The sequence below is a fragment of the Aedes albopictus genome, chromosome 2 (genome assembly GCF_035046485.1).
Source record: "Aedes albopictus strain Foshan chromosome 2, AalbF5, whole genome shotgun sequence".
NCBI lineage: Eukaryota > Metazoa > Arthropoda > Insecta > Diptera > Culicidae > Aedes > Aedes albopictus.
This window is the reverse complement of record NC_085137.1, coordinates 136,286,812-136,298,419: the sequence shown is the minus strand read 5'-3', so window position 1 is coordinate 136,298,419 and position 11,608 is coordinate 136,286,812. Positions and strand designations below refer to the sequence as shown.

Sequence of the window (11,608 nt, the reverse complement as noted above, 5' to 3'; positions counted from 1 at the left end):
TCAACAATAGTACCTACGTCACAATACTCGGTTTGTGGCTGCCGCTCTCCGTCATCGATCCCGCCCAATGTTTCGCCATCGTGCTCTCTGCGCTCCACGCCTTCTTGTGCCAACCGGATCAGTCACAAACTCAAACTTTGTAGGGTTGCTGTCCGGCATTCTTGCAACATGCCCTGTCCACCATATCCTTCCGGCTTTGGCCACCTTCTGGATGCTCGCCGTAAAGTGCTCGTGGTTCATTCTTCTCCACCACACACCATTTTCCTGCACACTTCCGAAGATCGTTCTTAGCACGCGGCACTCTAAAAATGTCTTGTGTCCATAGAGAACCACTGGTCTTATTAGCGTTTTGTACATGGTGCATTGGGTGCGTGGGTGAATTTTTTTAGACCGCAGCTTCTTCTGGAGCCCGTAGTAGGCCTGATTTCCACTGATGATGCGCCTTCGTATTTCACGGCTAGCATGTTGTCAGCCGTCAGTAAGGATCCGGGATAGACGAATTCCTCAACCACCTCGAAAGTATCCCCGTCTATCTTCACATTACTACCTAGACGGACCCATGTCCATGTCGTCCACAAAGCACACAATTTGACCGGATTTTGTGAAATTCGTTTCCCGGCTGTTGAGCCCGGCTCGTCGCATCACACCTTTCAGAGCGATGTTGAAGAGTAGGTATGAGAGTCCATCACCTTGTCGCAGTCCCCGGCGAGATTCGAATGAACTGGATAGTTCACCCGAAACCCTTAAGCAGTTTTGCACACCGTCCATCGTTGCTTTAGTCAGTTTAGTCGGCTTCCCAGGAAAGCCGTTTTCGTCCATGATTCTCCATAGCTCTGCGCGGTCGATACTGTCATACGCCGCTTTGAAGTCGATGAACAGGTGATGCGTTGGGACCTGGTATTCGCGGCATTTCTGGAGGATATGCCGTACGGTAAAGATCTGATCCGTTGCCGACCGGCCGTCGATAAAGCCGGCTTGATAACTTCCCACGAACTCATTCGTTTTAGGTGACAGACGACGGAAGATGATCTGGGATAGCACTTTGCAGGCAGCATTCAAAATAGTGATCGCTCTGAAGTTCTCACATTCCAAATGGTCGCATTTCTTGTGAGTGAGGCAGATTACCCCTTCCTTCCACACCTCTGATTGCCGTTCGGATTTCCAGGTCCTGACTATCAGCCGGTGCAGACAGGTGGCTAACTTTTCTGGGCCCATCTTGATGAGTTCAGCTGCGATATCACCCTTACCAGCTGCTTTGTTGGTTTTGAGCTAATGAATGACATCCTTAACTTTCCTCAGCGTGGGAGTTGGTTCATTTTCGTCCTCCGCTGCACTGGTGTCGTCGTTTCCTCCGTTGCCGTGGTCTCCCGTGCCTACGTTTTCCACGCCATGCAGGTGCTGATTGAAGTGCTGCTTCCACTTTTCCATCACCTCTCGTCCGTCCGTCAAGAGGCCTTCGTCCTCATCCCTGCATATTTCAGCTCGCGGCACGAATCCGTTGCGGGATGCGTTGAGCCTTCGCACTCTACTTCTTCCAGGCGGCGCTTTTTCTCCCAAAAGAGGCGCTGTTTACGCTTCTGTTTGCAACGTTCCACGTTCTGTCGGGTCCCCTGCTACAGCATTACCGCCCACGCTGCGTTCTTATCCTCCATAAACCGTTCTGTGACTCTTCGCTCTGTCGATTCCGTTCCACGTACCACGTACGAGAACAGTTCTAACTTCGCGAAAGATTGACCAATCGAGCCCAAATTTGCACCAATGATGCACATATAATAGGTTGACAAACAGTCAAAATTAGATATATTTTTACGCACTCTATGAAAAGTTACAGCATGTTGAATTTTTTGTGAGAGAAAAAAAAGTTGCCTATCCCAAACATTTTGGGCACCCCCTGTACAAGGAAAATCTTAGATGCAACTTGTGTAGAAGTCCCGAAAATACCTCAGGAGCAACTCTTGGAGGCAATGGAGGATTTCTCTCAAAAATCAAAAGAAAACTAAGGGGAAAGTCTCGAAAAGAAATATCGGTGATATCCCATGAAATACAAGCAGCGGGGAAATCATTAGAAGATACACAGAAAAAGTTTTAAGAGAAAGTCTGGTAGAGGTTCAATTGGAATAATTCGGTTTCCACTGGCATACAAATGGACCCAATGTATTTTGAAGAATTGATCGCAATATCAGTAAAACTTATTGTAGCGAATGCTCGTGGAACCTAACCTATACAGCTCTTAATACAGCCTCAAAGTTAATTTCTGATAACTAAGCCACATTTACTTGATGATCTAGGTCATCCAAACTATTCAGGAATAAATATCTTCTCCTCCAGAAATGCTTTCATAAATACCTCCAGGATCCTTCAGGAAACCTTTAGAAATTCTTCAAGAAAATACTTCTGAAATAATTCTAAAAATTCGTTCGAGAATTCCTTCAGGGATTTCCTCAGAAACTCCCCCAAAACTTTCTTAAGGAATTACGTCAAAAACTCCTCCAGAGACCACTGCAGGAACTTCTTCAGGAATTCCTTAATAAACTCTTCTTGGTATTCCATCAGAATATCGTCCAGAAAATCCCCCAGAGATTACTCCGAACATTCCTTCAGGAAGTCCTCAAGGTATTCATCCAGAAATTTCTCTTGTTATATCTTTAGGAACTCCCCCAAGAATTCCTCCAGGAATTTCACCAAAAAATCCTTCTTGGAATTTCTCCAAGAAAGCATCCAGGAATTCCACCAAGCCATCCACCTAGATTTCTTCCAAGAATCCCTCCAGGAATTCCTTCACAAATCCTACATGACATTGCTCAAGAATTTCACCAGGAGTCCCTCTCAGACTTCTGCCAAAAATCCCTTCAAGAATTTCGCCAGAAATACGTCTAGGGATTTTTTCCTTCAAGAATTCATCCAAAAAACCATCCAGAAGTTCCTTCATCAATACCTCCAATATTCTCCTGGAAACCTCCGGAAATTCCTCAATAAAATACTCCTGAGACAACTCCATCGATTCTTTCAGGGAATTCATCAGGAACTGTTCCGAGACTTTTTTCAAGAATTCCTCCAAGAATTTTCCAAGAAATTGCTCCACCGACCTTCTGATACCTAATACCTTCAGGAATTTTTCATATTTTTTTCCATTTTTAAAACTGCTCAGAATTCTTCCAAAAATCTGTTCAGGAATTTCTCCAGAAATTCCTTCAAGAATTCCAACAGGAGCTTCAAAAATAATTTCTCCAAAACCTGCTCCAACACTTCTGTCAGTTATTCCTCCAAGAATTCCTTCAGGAATTTGGCCAGGAATTTCTTTGTCAATTCTTCCCATAGTCGCATGGTATACGTAAGCGCCACAGTAGTTTTCAACACACTTTTGCAGTGAATCAAAATTCAACCATCGCGCAACAATAATGACAATGTCGCAACCTGTATTTGTTGCGACAAACAAACGCATGCGACATAAGTTTGTCCCAACTTGAAAATAATGGGATTAACATCGTACACCACGAATTTAGAGATTTTTAAGCCTTGCATTGCGATTTTCGGACGGTACCTTCGAGTCGGTAAACACTGCAACTCTGGTGAAGCTCTATCATCAAACAGTTTCGACTTTGGGTTAGCAATAAATGATTATTCACGAGTTGAAAAGTGCGCAACAATTTCAGCTTTCGTTTTGTCTGCAACAAAAAATTTAGAGATCATGTCATTATCTGTTACCAATAGGGATAAAGAGTAATCGTCGCACCTTCTTTGTTGCTTGTTTTGTGCCTCTTTTGTCTGACAATTCTCTTCACTGCACTTTTGATATTTCAACATATGCCTAATGGAAATTTTTAGATTTTTTTCACGTTGACATCTAGCTAGTGATTAAATCTTATGCTCTATTGAATAAAACTGGTCACAATTATGCACATGTGATAGATATTAGCTCCTGTTTGCTGACATTGTGACCAGTGGTTGGTTACGTCAACTATGCGATCATGGGCAGAATTCCTCTAGGAATACTTACAGGGATTTTTGAATAAATACCTTTAGGAATTCTTCCAGGAAATCCTTCGGAAATTCCTCTAGAAATGCCTACAGGAATCCTTCAGGAATTTCTAGATGAACTCCTTTAGGAAATCCTTCAAGAATTCCTCTAGGAATTTCTCCAAGGTATCCGCCAAGAACTCCTCCGACAATCCCTTCCAGAATGTCTTTCCATGAACTCCTTTAGGAATACCCCCAAGAAAGGATGTTTTCGATCACTTGGCAAACGTTTGACTCATGTATTCACAACTCAGTTCAAAAGCCCTATATTGGAATGTTGTGTTCGGCAAAGTTGTAGATTAGTGTTTTTTCAACAATTATCACCAAGGACGCCATATTCTAACTCTAATATTTACGTCGTAAAAGTGTAAGTATCAGTTACTCATACTAAACGATCGGATTTTTTCGATCGAAAAAATCCGATCGTTTAGTATGAGTAGGTGGTACTAGCGCTCTAGCGCCGTATATATAAAAGTTAGAATATGGCGACTTTGGTGATAATTCTAGAAAAAACACTAATCTACATTTTTGCCGAAAACCACAATTCAATATTAAGTTTCTGAACTGACTTATGGACAAATGAGTCAAACGATTGCCAGGTGATCGAAAACATCCCTGCCCCCAAGTCCTCTTTCAAGAATTCCAACAAGAACCTCTGTAGGAATATCTCCATGAATACTTTGAAAAATTCTTGGAGGAATTCCTTCAAGAATTCCTACAAGAATACTTCCAGAAATTTCTTCATATTATTTTCTGAAATTTTTTTTGAAGAAAATCCTGGAGGAATTGCAGGAGCACTTTCAGGAAGAAATCGTATAGTAATTTGTGTAGGATTTTTTGAAAAAAATCCAGAAGTGATTCCTGGAGGATTTCCTGTAATAATTCTTGGAATAATTTCTGGAAGAATTTGCTGGAAGAGTTCCTGGAGGAACCCCTGCAACGATTTCTGGAGGACACCGTGAATGAATTTCTGAAGAAGAACCTTGATAAATTCCAAGATGAATTAGCAATAATTCCTGGAAGAAGTCCTGGAAGAATATCTGGAGAAATTACCCGGAGAAATTCCCTGGAGCAATTCGTGAAGGAACATCTGAATGAATTTTTGGATGAGTTCACGAAAGAATCCATCGAAAAAAAACCCAGGGGGTAATCCTGCAGGAATCCCTGAAAGAATCCCTTTAGAAATCACAGAAAGAATTTCTAGAGGAATTGATGGAGCAATCCCTGGAGAAATCGCTGAAAAAAATCCTGGGAAAATTCCTTGAAGAATCCCTGGTAAACTTCCTGGGGGAGTCCCTGGACATATTTATGGAATATTTCTTGGAAAATTATCAGGACGAGTTTTCAGGGAGATCCTGGAGAAACCCTTGCGAGACTCCCGAGAAATCCTCGGGGAACTTCTGGAGGTATTCTCGAGAATTCCCCGGAGGGTTTTTCGAAAGGTTTTTGACGTAATTTCTGAGGAACCCCTGAAGGAATTTCCGAGAAACTGCCGGGAAACTTGTAAAGGATTTCTTGGTGGCATTTCCGAAGAACCAGTAGAGGTATTCTCCGAGAACATCACGATGAATTTCTAAGGGACTCCTGGAGGAATTCTTGGGTAATTTCCGACACTTCAAAATACCATTACTATTTGTATGTCAGTGGATATAAAAATAACACAAAAAAAGAAAGTCAAAATATTATGAGATACAGCAGAATAAACCGTGAAAGAGTTACTCGTAATATCATGAGGTGAAACAGACAAAATCGTGAAAGAATTATGCCGATAGAGTGAAGAGAAACAAGAGTAGAGCCTGAGGACCTTGAAGGTCCTAACTCCAGAATAGTTTGGAAAGCCTGGAATATCCTATGAATGAATTAGGTCATTTATATTTCACGGAATGTCCAATTACCACAATATCGAGTTGCTCGTAGCATTGCGAGGTCTAATGGACGTCAACGTGGCGAAATTTCTTGAACACAGTGAACACAAACGGTTCTGGATGTTATAAACTTAATCATTTTATGTCTTCATCGGTCATTTTTTACTCAGAGTGTAAGGGAGTCTCACTCTTGTTCGCAACCTAGCGAATACTATCATATCTATCATTTCATAATCCTCTTTGATCTATACTTCATTACATTCTTAGTAGAAAATAAGCCAATAAAGCCATAAAATCATTAGGTTTATAAATAAATACGGTCGATAAATCAGAATATTAGATATGATAGATCTTGTTATAGATCTTAGGAAAATAAACTCCAGAGTAGTTTGGATGACCTAGATCATCCAAAGAGACGAACCAGCCAAGGGCTGAAAGTCTCTTTAATAAAGACAAATCAATCAATCAATCAATCTAGATCATCCAATTCATGTACCATGAATTTTCCAGGAGTGCTTTGAGGCTTCTTGAGTACCGTAAACTATGTTCTGTGATCATCGTAAATAAAATTTGATTTACAATGTTGGATTTGTGACACAAACTTCGGAAGCCTTCGAATATAGCTCTGGGATGAAAACTTCAACAGATTATGGTGGATGGTAATACATTGTACGTCAAGGATCAGTGAAAACAATTGATGATTAGCAAAACGATAAAATTTGAGCGTAAAAATTGTACAATTTTGAATTTCAAATAACTCAACGTACATATGTACAGATGGATAAATTACTGATTAAATTGGGAAAAAATCCACAGCTCAGGTGAGATTTGAACTCACGACCCTTATTCGTTAGACAAGTGCACTACCAACTAAGCTACCAAACCAATTTATGACTCGGCATTTTAGTTGACAACAACTAAAAAAAATGAATAAATAAATAAATATAAATAAATACAAATACAAAGTCCTAAACTTTCAGAAACGTTTTGAAATGCCTTGAAGCTTTACTGAAAACCTCACGACACTTTCTTGAAAGTTCTCTGAATCTCCCCTGAATCTCACGGAAAAACTTAAAACTTTTATATGGGCCATATCACTCTCCCTCCCGCTAAAGATTTACGTAATATATAGACAGTGCCTGCAGTGATGTGTATGTGGATTTACGGGAAAGGAGCAGCGGATGACGTGTTAAAGATTTCAGAGACGTATCTCAGGGGGTTTTGATGGGTTCCAAGGGAAGATTCATCAATAACGACTATCGGTTTTCGGAATTTGTGGACCCCCGCCCCTCTCTGTCACGCTATTTTTCTTTCTCTAATACACGTACTGTCACACTTCTGTAGACGACTCCCCACCTTCTTCGTCAAATGTTGGACGTAATTTGAGAAAGTTCCCCAAGGTGTTTCAGAGGTTTCAGGGACGTTTTATGGTGTTTCAGGGGATATGATGATTTTCCCGGGGGATTTCAAGGAGTTTCAGGTATGTTCCAAAGAGTTCCGAAGAGTATCAGGGGCGTTCCATGGGGTGTTTTAGGGGGTTTAATAAGATTTAAGGAGCATTCCAGAAGTTTTAAAGGGGTTCCATAGGGTTTTCAGAGACTTTTCTGGGAATTTGATAGGCGATTTGTGGGGTTTGATAAGCGTTCCATGGAGTTTCAAAGAGTTTCAGGAGTGTTCCAATAGTTTTCAAGGGGTTTTAGGGTCGTTTCAGTGGTGTTCCGGGGGTTTTAGGGGTTCTCCTTGGGGTTCCAGGGGGAATAATGTATATTCCAGGGGGTTTCAAAGGGTTTCAGGAGCGTTTCAAGGAGTATCAGGGGCGTTCCAGGGGGCAGAATGGGGTTTAATACGCGTTTTCTAGGTTTTCAAAGGACTTTAAGAGCATTCCAGGGATTTTCAAGGGGGTTTTATACGGTTTCAGGGGCAATGCAGAGGGTTTTAAGGGCATTCCACCAGATATCAGGGTTTTAAAAGACGTTCCAGGGGATTTGAGAGGCGTTCCTGGGGTTCAAGGGGGCAAAATGGGCATTCAAAAGGGCTTCAAGGGATTACATAAACGTTCCAGGGGTATTTCATGGCATTCCATGGTGCTTCATGGGGGTTACCACTTGCAAAACCCACTGAAGCGACTTACCTCATTCAGCCTCAAGTCTTATACCGCTTCGCGAATTTCTTTTTTTATCAATTAAATATCATAAAAAGTGTTATTGAACTCATAGTATGATTTATTTCCCGTTCATCTATGTACAAGAAAATTCGATCAGTATCGTGTATGTGCTTATTTAGCTTCACAACTTATGTGAGATTTCCAATCACGTTAATTGCTATAGTTAATAGTACCATCAATCAGTTGCCTATATAGTAGGTAGGTATGAAATGAACTAAAAATAAATTACATTTCCAATAAATCGAATAACAACTTGATTACACCATAAATAGCACGGCGGTGGCAGAGATTTGTGTCAACACAGAATAAAAAAATAGACTAAATAAATAACAGCGATCGACAGGACTTGATCTTATGTACACAGGATGTGAGCTGAAAGGTGTGAAATTGCTAACAAAACGCCCCCCTCTTTAGTGCGGTGAAGTTCGCGGTGAAGCGGGGTGCGGTTGCGATTGACCCGATCCGTGCTGTGGCGGTATCTGGTAGGGGCTGAACCGCTGACCGAAATGCTTGGCGCGCATTTCCGACGGCGATGGAGATCCGGAGCTGGAGGACGGCGTCGAAACCGTGGATTGCGGCAGGGAAGGTGGCGGAGTGGACGCAGACGATACGGATGCAGCGGCAGCTGCTGCTGCACTCTGTAGGAATGCAGCGGGAGGGAGCTGCTGGGGCCAAGGTTGACCCTGCCAGAAGGTGCCGAGGTTCATCTGCGGAGGTCGTTGGTACATCTGCGGTAGAAGGAGATCGTTGTACGGGGAGCGACCCCACATCTGAAGCTGTTGGCGAGCCTTTTCCAGGAGGGCGGCGTGGGCGCCGTCCATTTCCTGACCAGGGGCGGCGGCGAACTGGGCAAGTAGGGGGTCGGGGAACAGCCGGAGGGGTGCCCTCAAGTGCTGCTCGAGAAGGAGAGCTTCCATGGGGTCTCTGGAAAGAGGAAATGAACGAAAAAAAATTGAGTCAAGTTCGTGGTATTTAGCGAACTTTGGCACTCTCATAATGATCTGGCTAATAGCTACACATTTGACTGAGGAATACAATGAGCGGTTTTTAATTTTCAATTATTGCCAAATCTTATATAATAGATGTTATACTTACATGCTGGGAAAGCTGAAAAGACAAAAATAAAACAATGCATAAGTGCCTCGTCATACTCAAAATGCTAATCATAAATGAACTGCAGCAACCATTTCGTCTCTTATCACACCGAATCCCAAAAAAAAAAACAAAACGATGATGATCGAAAATCGATCGAACTTCAGAAAACCCGCCAAAGGAATCCGGAGCCAAATCAAAGGGGCGAACCATTAATCACCGAGTCAACACCCGTTAATTAGAAGCCGGCACAATCCAGAGCAGTGGCGGCGGCGAGCCAAGAGCAGCGTGATTTGGGGCGTGGATCCTGCGAGACGCCTTTCGGCATCGCCATCACCATCACCATCATATGATCATCATTTTCGCTCATCATTGCGCTGCGCTGCGTTGGGATATCTGGGTTTGAATACAGCGCTGGGACTTGTGGGTCCCTCAAAACTGCTGCCACGCCGCCACCGAACGCGAACCAAATTAACTCTTCGATGAAAGGCGCAGCAAACTGGTCCGCCGCTAGGGGTATGCGATAATTGGTCAGAGTTGATCAGAGGAATTCCCTGAGGAATTTTCGAAGAATTCCCAAAGAAATTCTCAGAATAAATCCCAAAGGAATTCCCAGAAAAATTCCCGGAGGACTTCCCTGAGAAAAAACTGGTGGAATTCCTGATGGAACTCCTCTGGGAATTCCTCCAGGAATTCCTCTGGGAATTCCTCGAGAAGTTCCTCTGGGAATTCCTCCAGGAATTCCTCTGGGAATTCCTCCAAGAATTCCTCTGGGAATTCCTCCAGGAATTTCTCTGTGAATTCCTCTGGGGATTCCTCTGCGAATTCTTCAAGGAATTCCTCTGGGAATTCTTCCAGGAATTCCTCTGGGAATTCCTCCATAAATTCCTCTGGGAATTCCTCCAAGAATTCCTCTGGGAATTCCTCCAGGTATTCCTCTGGGGATTCCTCTGCGAATTCTTCAAGGAATTCCTCTGGGAATTCTTCCAGGAATTCCTCTGGGAATTCCTCCAGAAATTCCTCTGGGAATTCCTCCAGAAATTCCTCTGGAAATTCCTCCAAGAACTTTTCCAAGAACTCCTCTGGGAATTCCTCCAGGAATTCCTCTGGGAATTCCTCCAAGAATTCCTCTGGGAATTCCTCCAAGAATTCCTCTGGGAATTCCTCCAGAAATTCCTCTGCGAATTCCTCCAGAAACTCATCTGGAAATTCCTCCAAGAACTCCTCCAAGAATTCCTCTGGGAATTCCTCCAGGAATTCGTCTGGGAATTCCTCCAGGAATTCTTCTGGGAATTCCTCCAGAAATTCCTCTGGGAATTCCTCCACAAAGTCCTCTGGAAATTCCTCCAAGAACTCCTCCAAGAATTCCTCCGGAGCGGACCTGGTGTGATGGTTAGAACACTTGACTATCACGCCGAGGACCTGGGATCGAATCCCACTCCCGACAAACTCGCAAAATGTGAGTTCTTCCTTCGGAAGGGAAGTAAAGCGTGGGTCCCGAGATGAACTAGCCTAGGGCTAAAAATCTCGTTAATACAGATAAAAAAAAAAATAAAAATAAAATAAAATAAAATAAAAAAAAATGAAAAAGGAATTCCTCTGGGAATTCCTCCAAGAATTATTCCGGGAATTCCTCTGGAAATTCTTTCAGGAATTCCTCTGGGAGTTTTTCCGGGAATTCCTCTGGGAATTCTTCCAGGAATTCCTCTGGGAATTCTTCCAGAAATTCCTCTGGGAATTCCTCCAGAAATTCCTCTGGGAATTCTTCCAGAAATTCCTCTGGGAATTCCTTCTGGAATTCCTCTGGGAATTTCTCAAGAAATTTCTCTGGGAATTCCTTCAGGAATTCCTCTGGGAACTCCTCCAGGAATGTTTCTGGGAATTCCTCTGAGAATTTCTCCAGGAGTTTTTTTGGGTATTTCTCCAGGATGTTTTCCAGGAATTTCTTTAGGAATTCCTCAAAATATCTGCAAGAATTACTGTCGGAATTCCTCCACAAACTCTTCTGGGAATTCGTCTGAAAATTCCTCCAGGAATTCCGTTGGGAATTTCTCTGGGAATTCCTCTTGGAATTCTTCTGGAGTTTCTTTGGGAAATTTTCCGGCAATTTTCCAAGGAATTCCTATGAAAATTCCTCTGGGAATATGTCCAGAATTTCCTTCGGCAATTCGTCCAGCATTTGTTTATGAAATTAAGCAGGGATTTCCTTCTAAAATTCTTCTAAAAATTCCTCCAAGAATTCTCCAGGAATTCCACCACGAATTACTCCAAGAACTCCTCTGGGAATAACTCCAAGAATTCCTCTGGGAAATCTTCCAGGCATTCCTCTGGGAATTCTTCCAGGAAATCCTCCAGCAATTCGTCCAAGAATATTTTTGGAATTCTTCCAGGAATTCCTCCAAGAATTCTTCCAGGAATTCCTCTAGAAATTCCTGCCGGAATTTTCCTGGGAATTTCTCCAGAAACTCCT

General features: G+C 42.6%; 1 protein-coding gene across 2 annotated transcripts in view; it reads right to left on the bottom strand.

Annotated features, from left to right (window-relative positions):
* Nucleotides 1-7,590: 7,590 nt before the first annotated feature.
* LOC115255415 (T-box protein H15) overlaps nucleotides 7,591-11,608 on the bottom strand; it is a 136,504-nt gene continuing 132,486 nt past the window's right edge. The window contains exons 6-7 of one of the 2 annotated variants that reach the window (XM_062850498.1): nucleotides 9,142-9,153; nucleotides 7,591-8,970 (exon numbers count right to left, since the gene is read on the bottom strand). In XM_062850498.1, the coding sequence (XP_062706482.1) occupies nucleotides 8,457-8,970; nucleotides 9,142-9,153 (526 nt within the window). In that variant the 3' untranslated portion in view covers nucleotides 7,591-8,456. The remainder of the gene's footprint in view (nucleotides 8,971-9,141; nucleotides 9,154-11,608) is intronic. The other variant, XM_062850499.1, reaches the window with a different exon arrangement.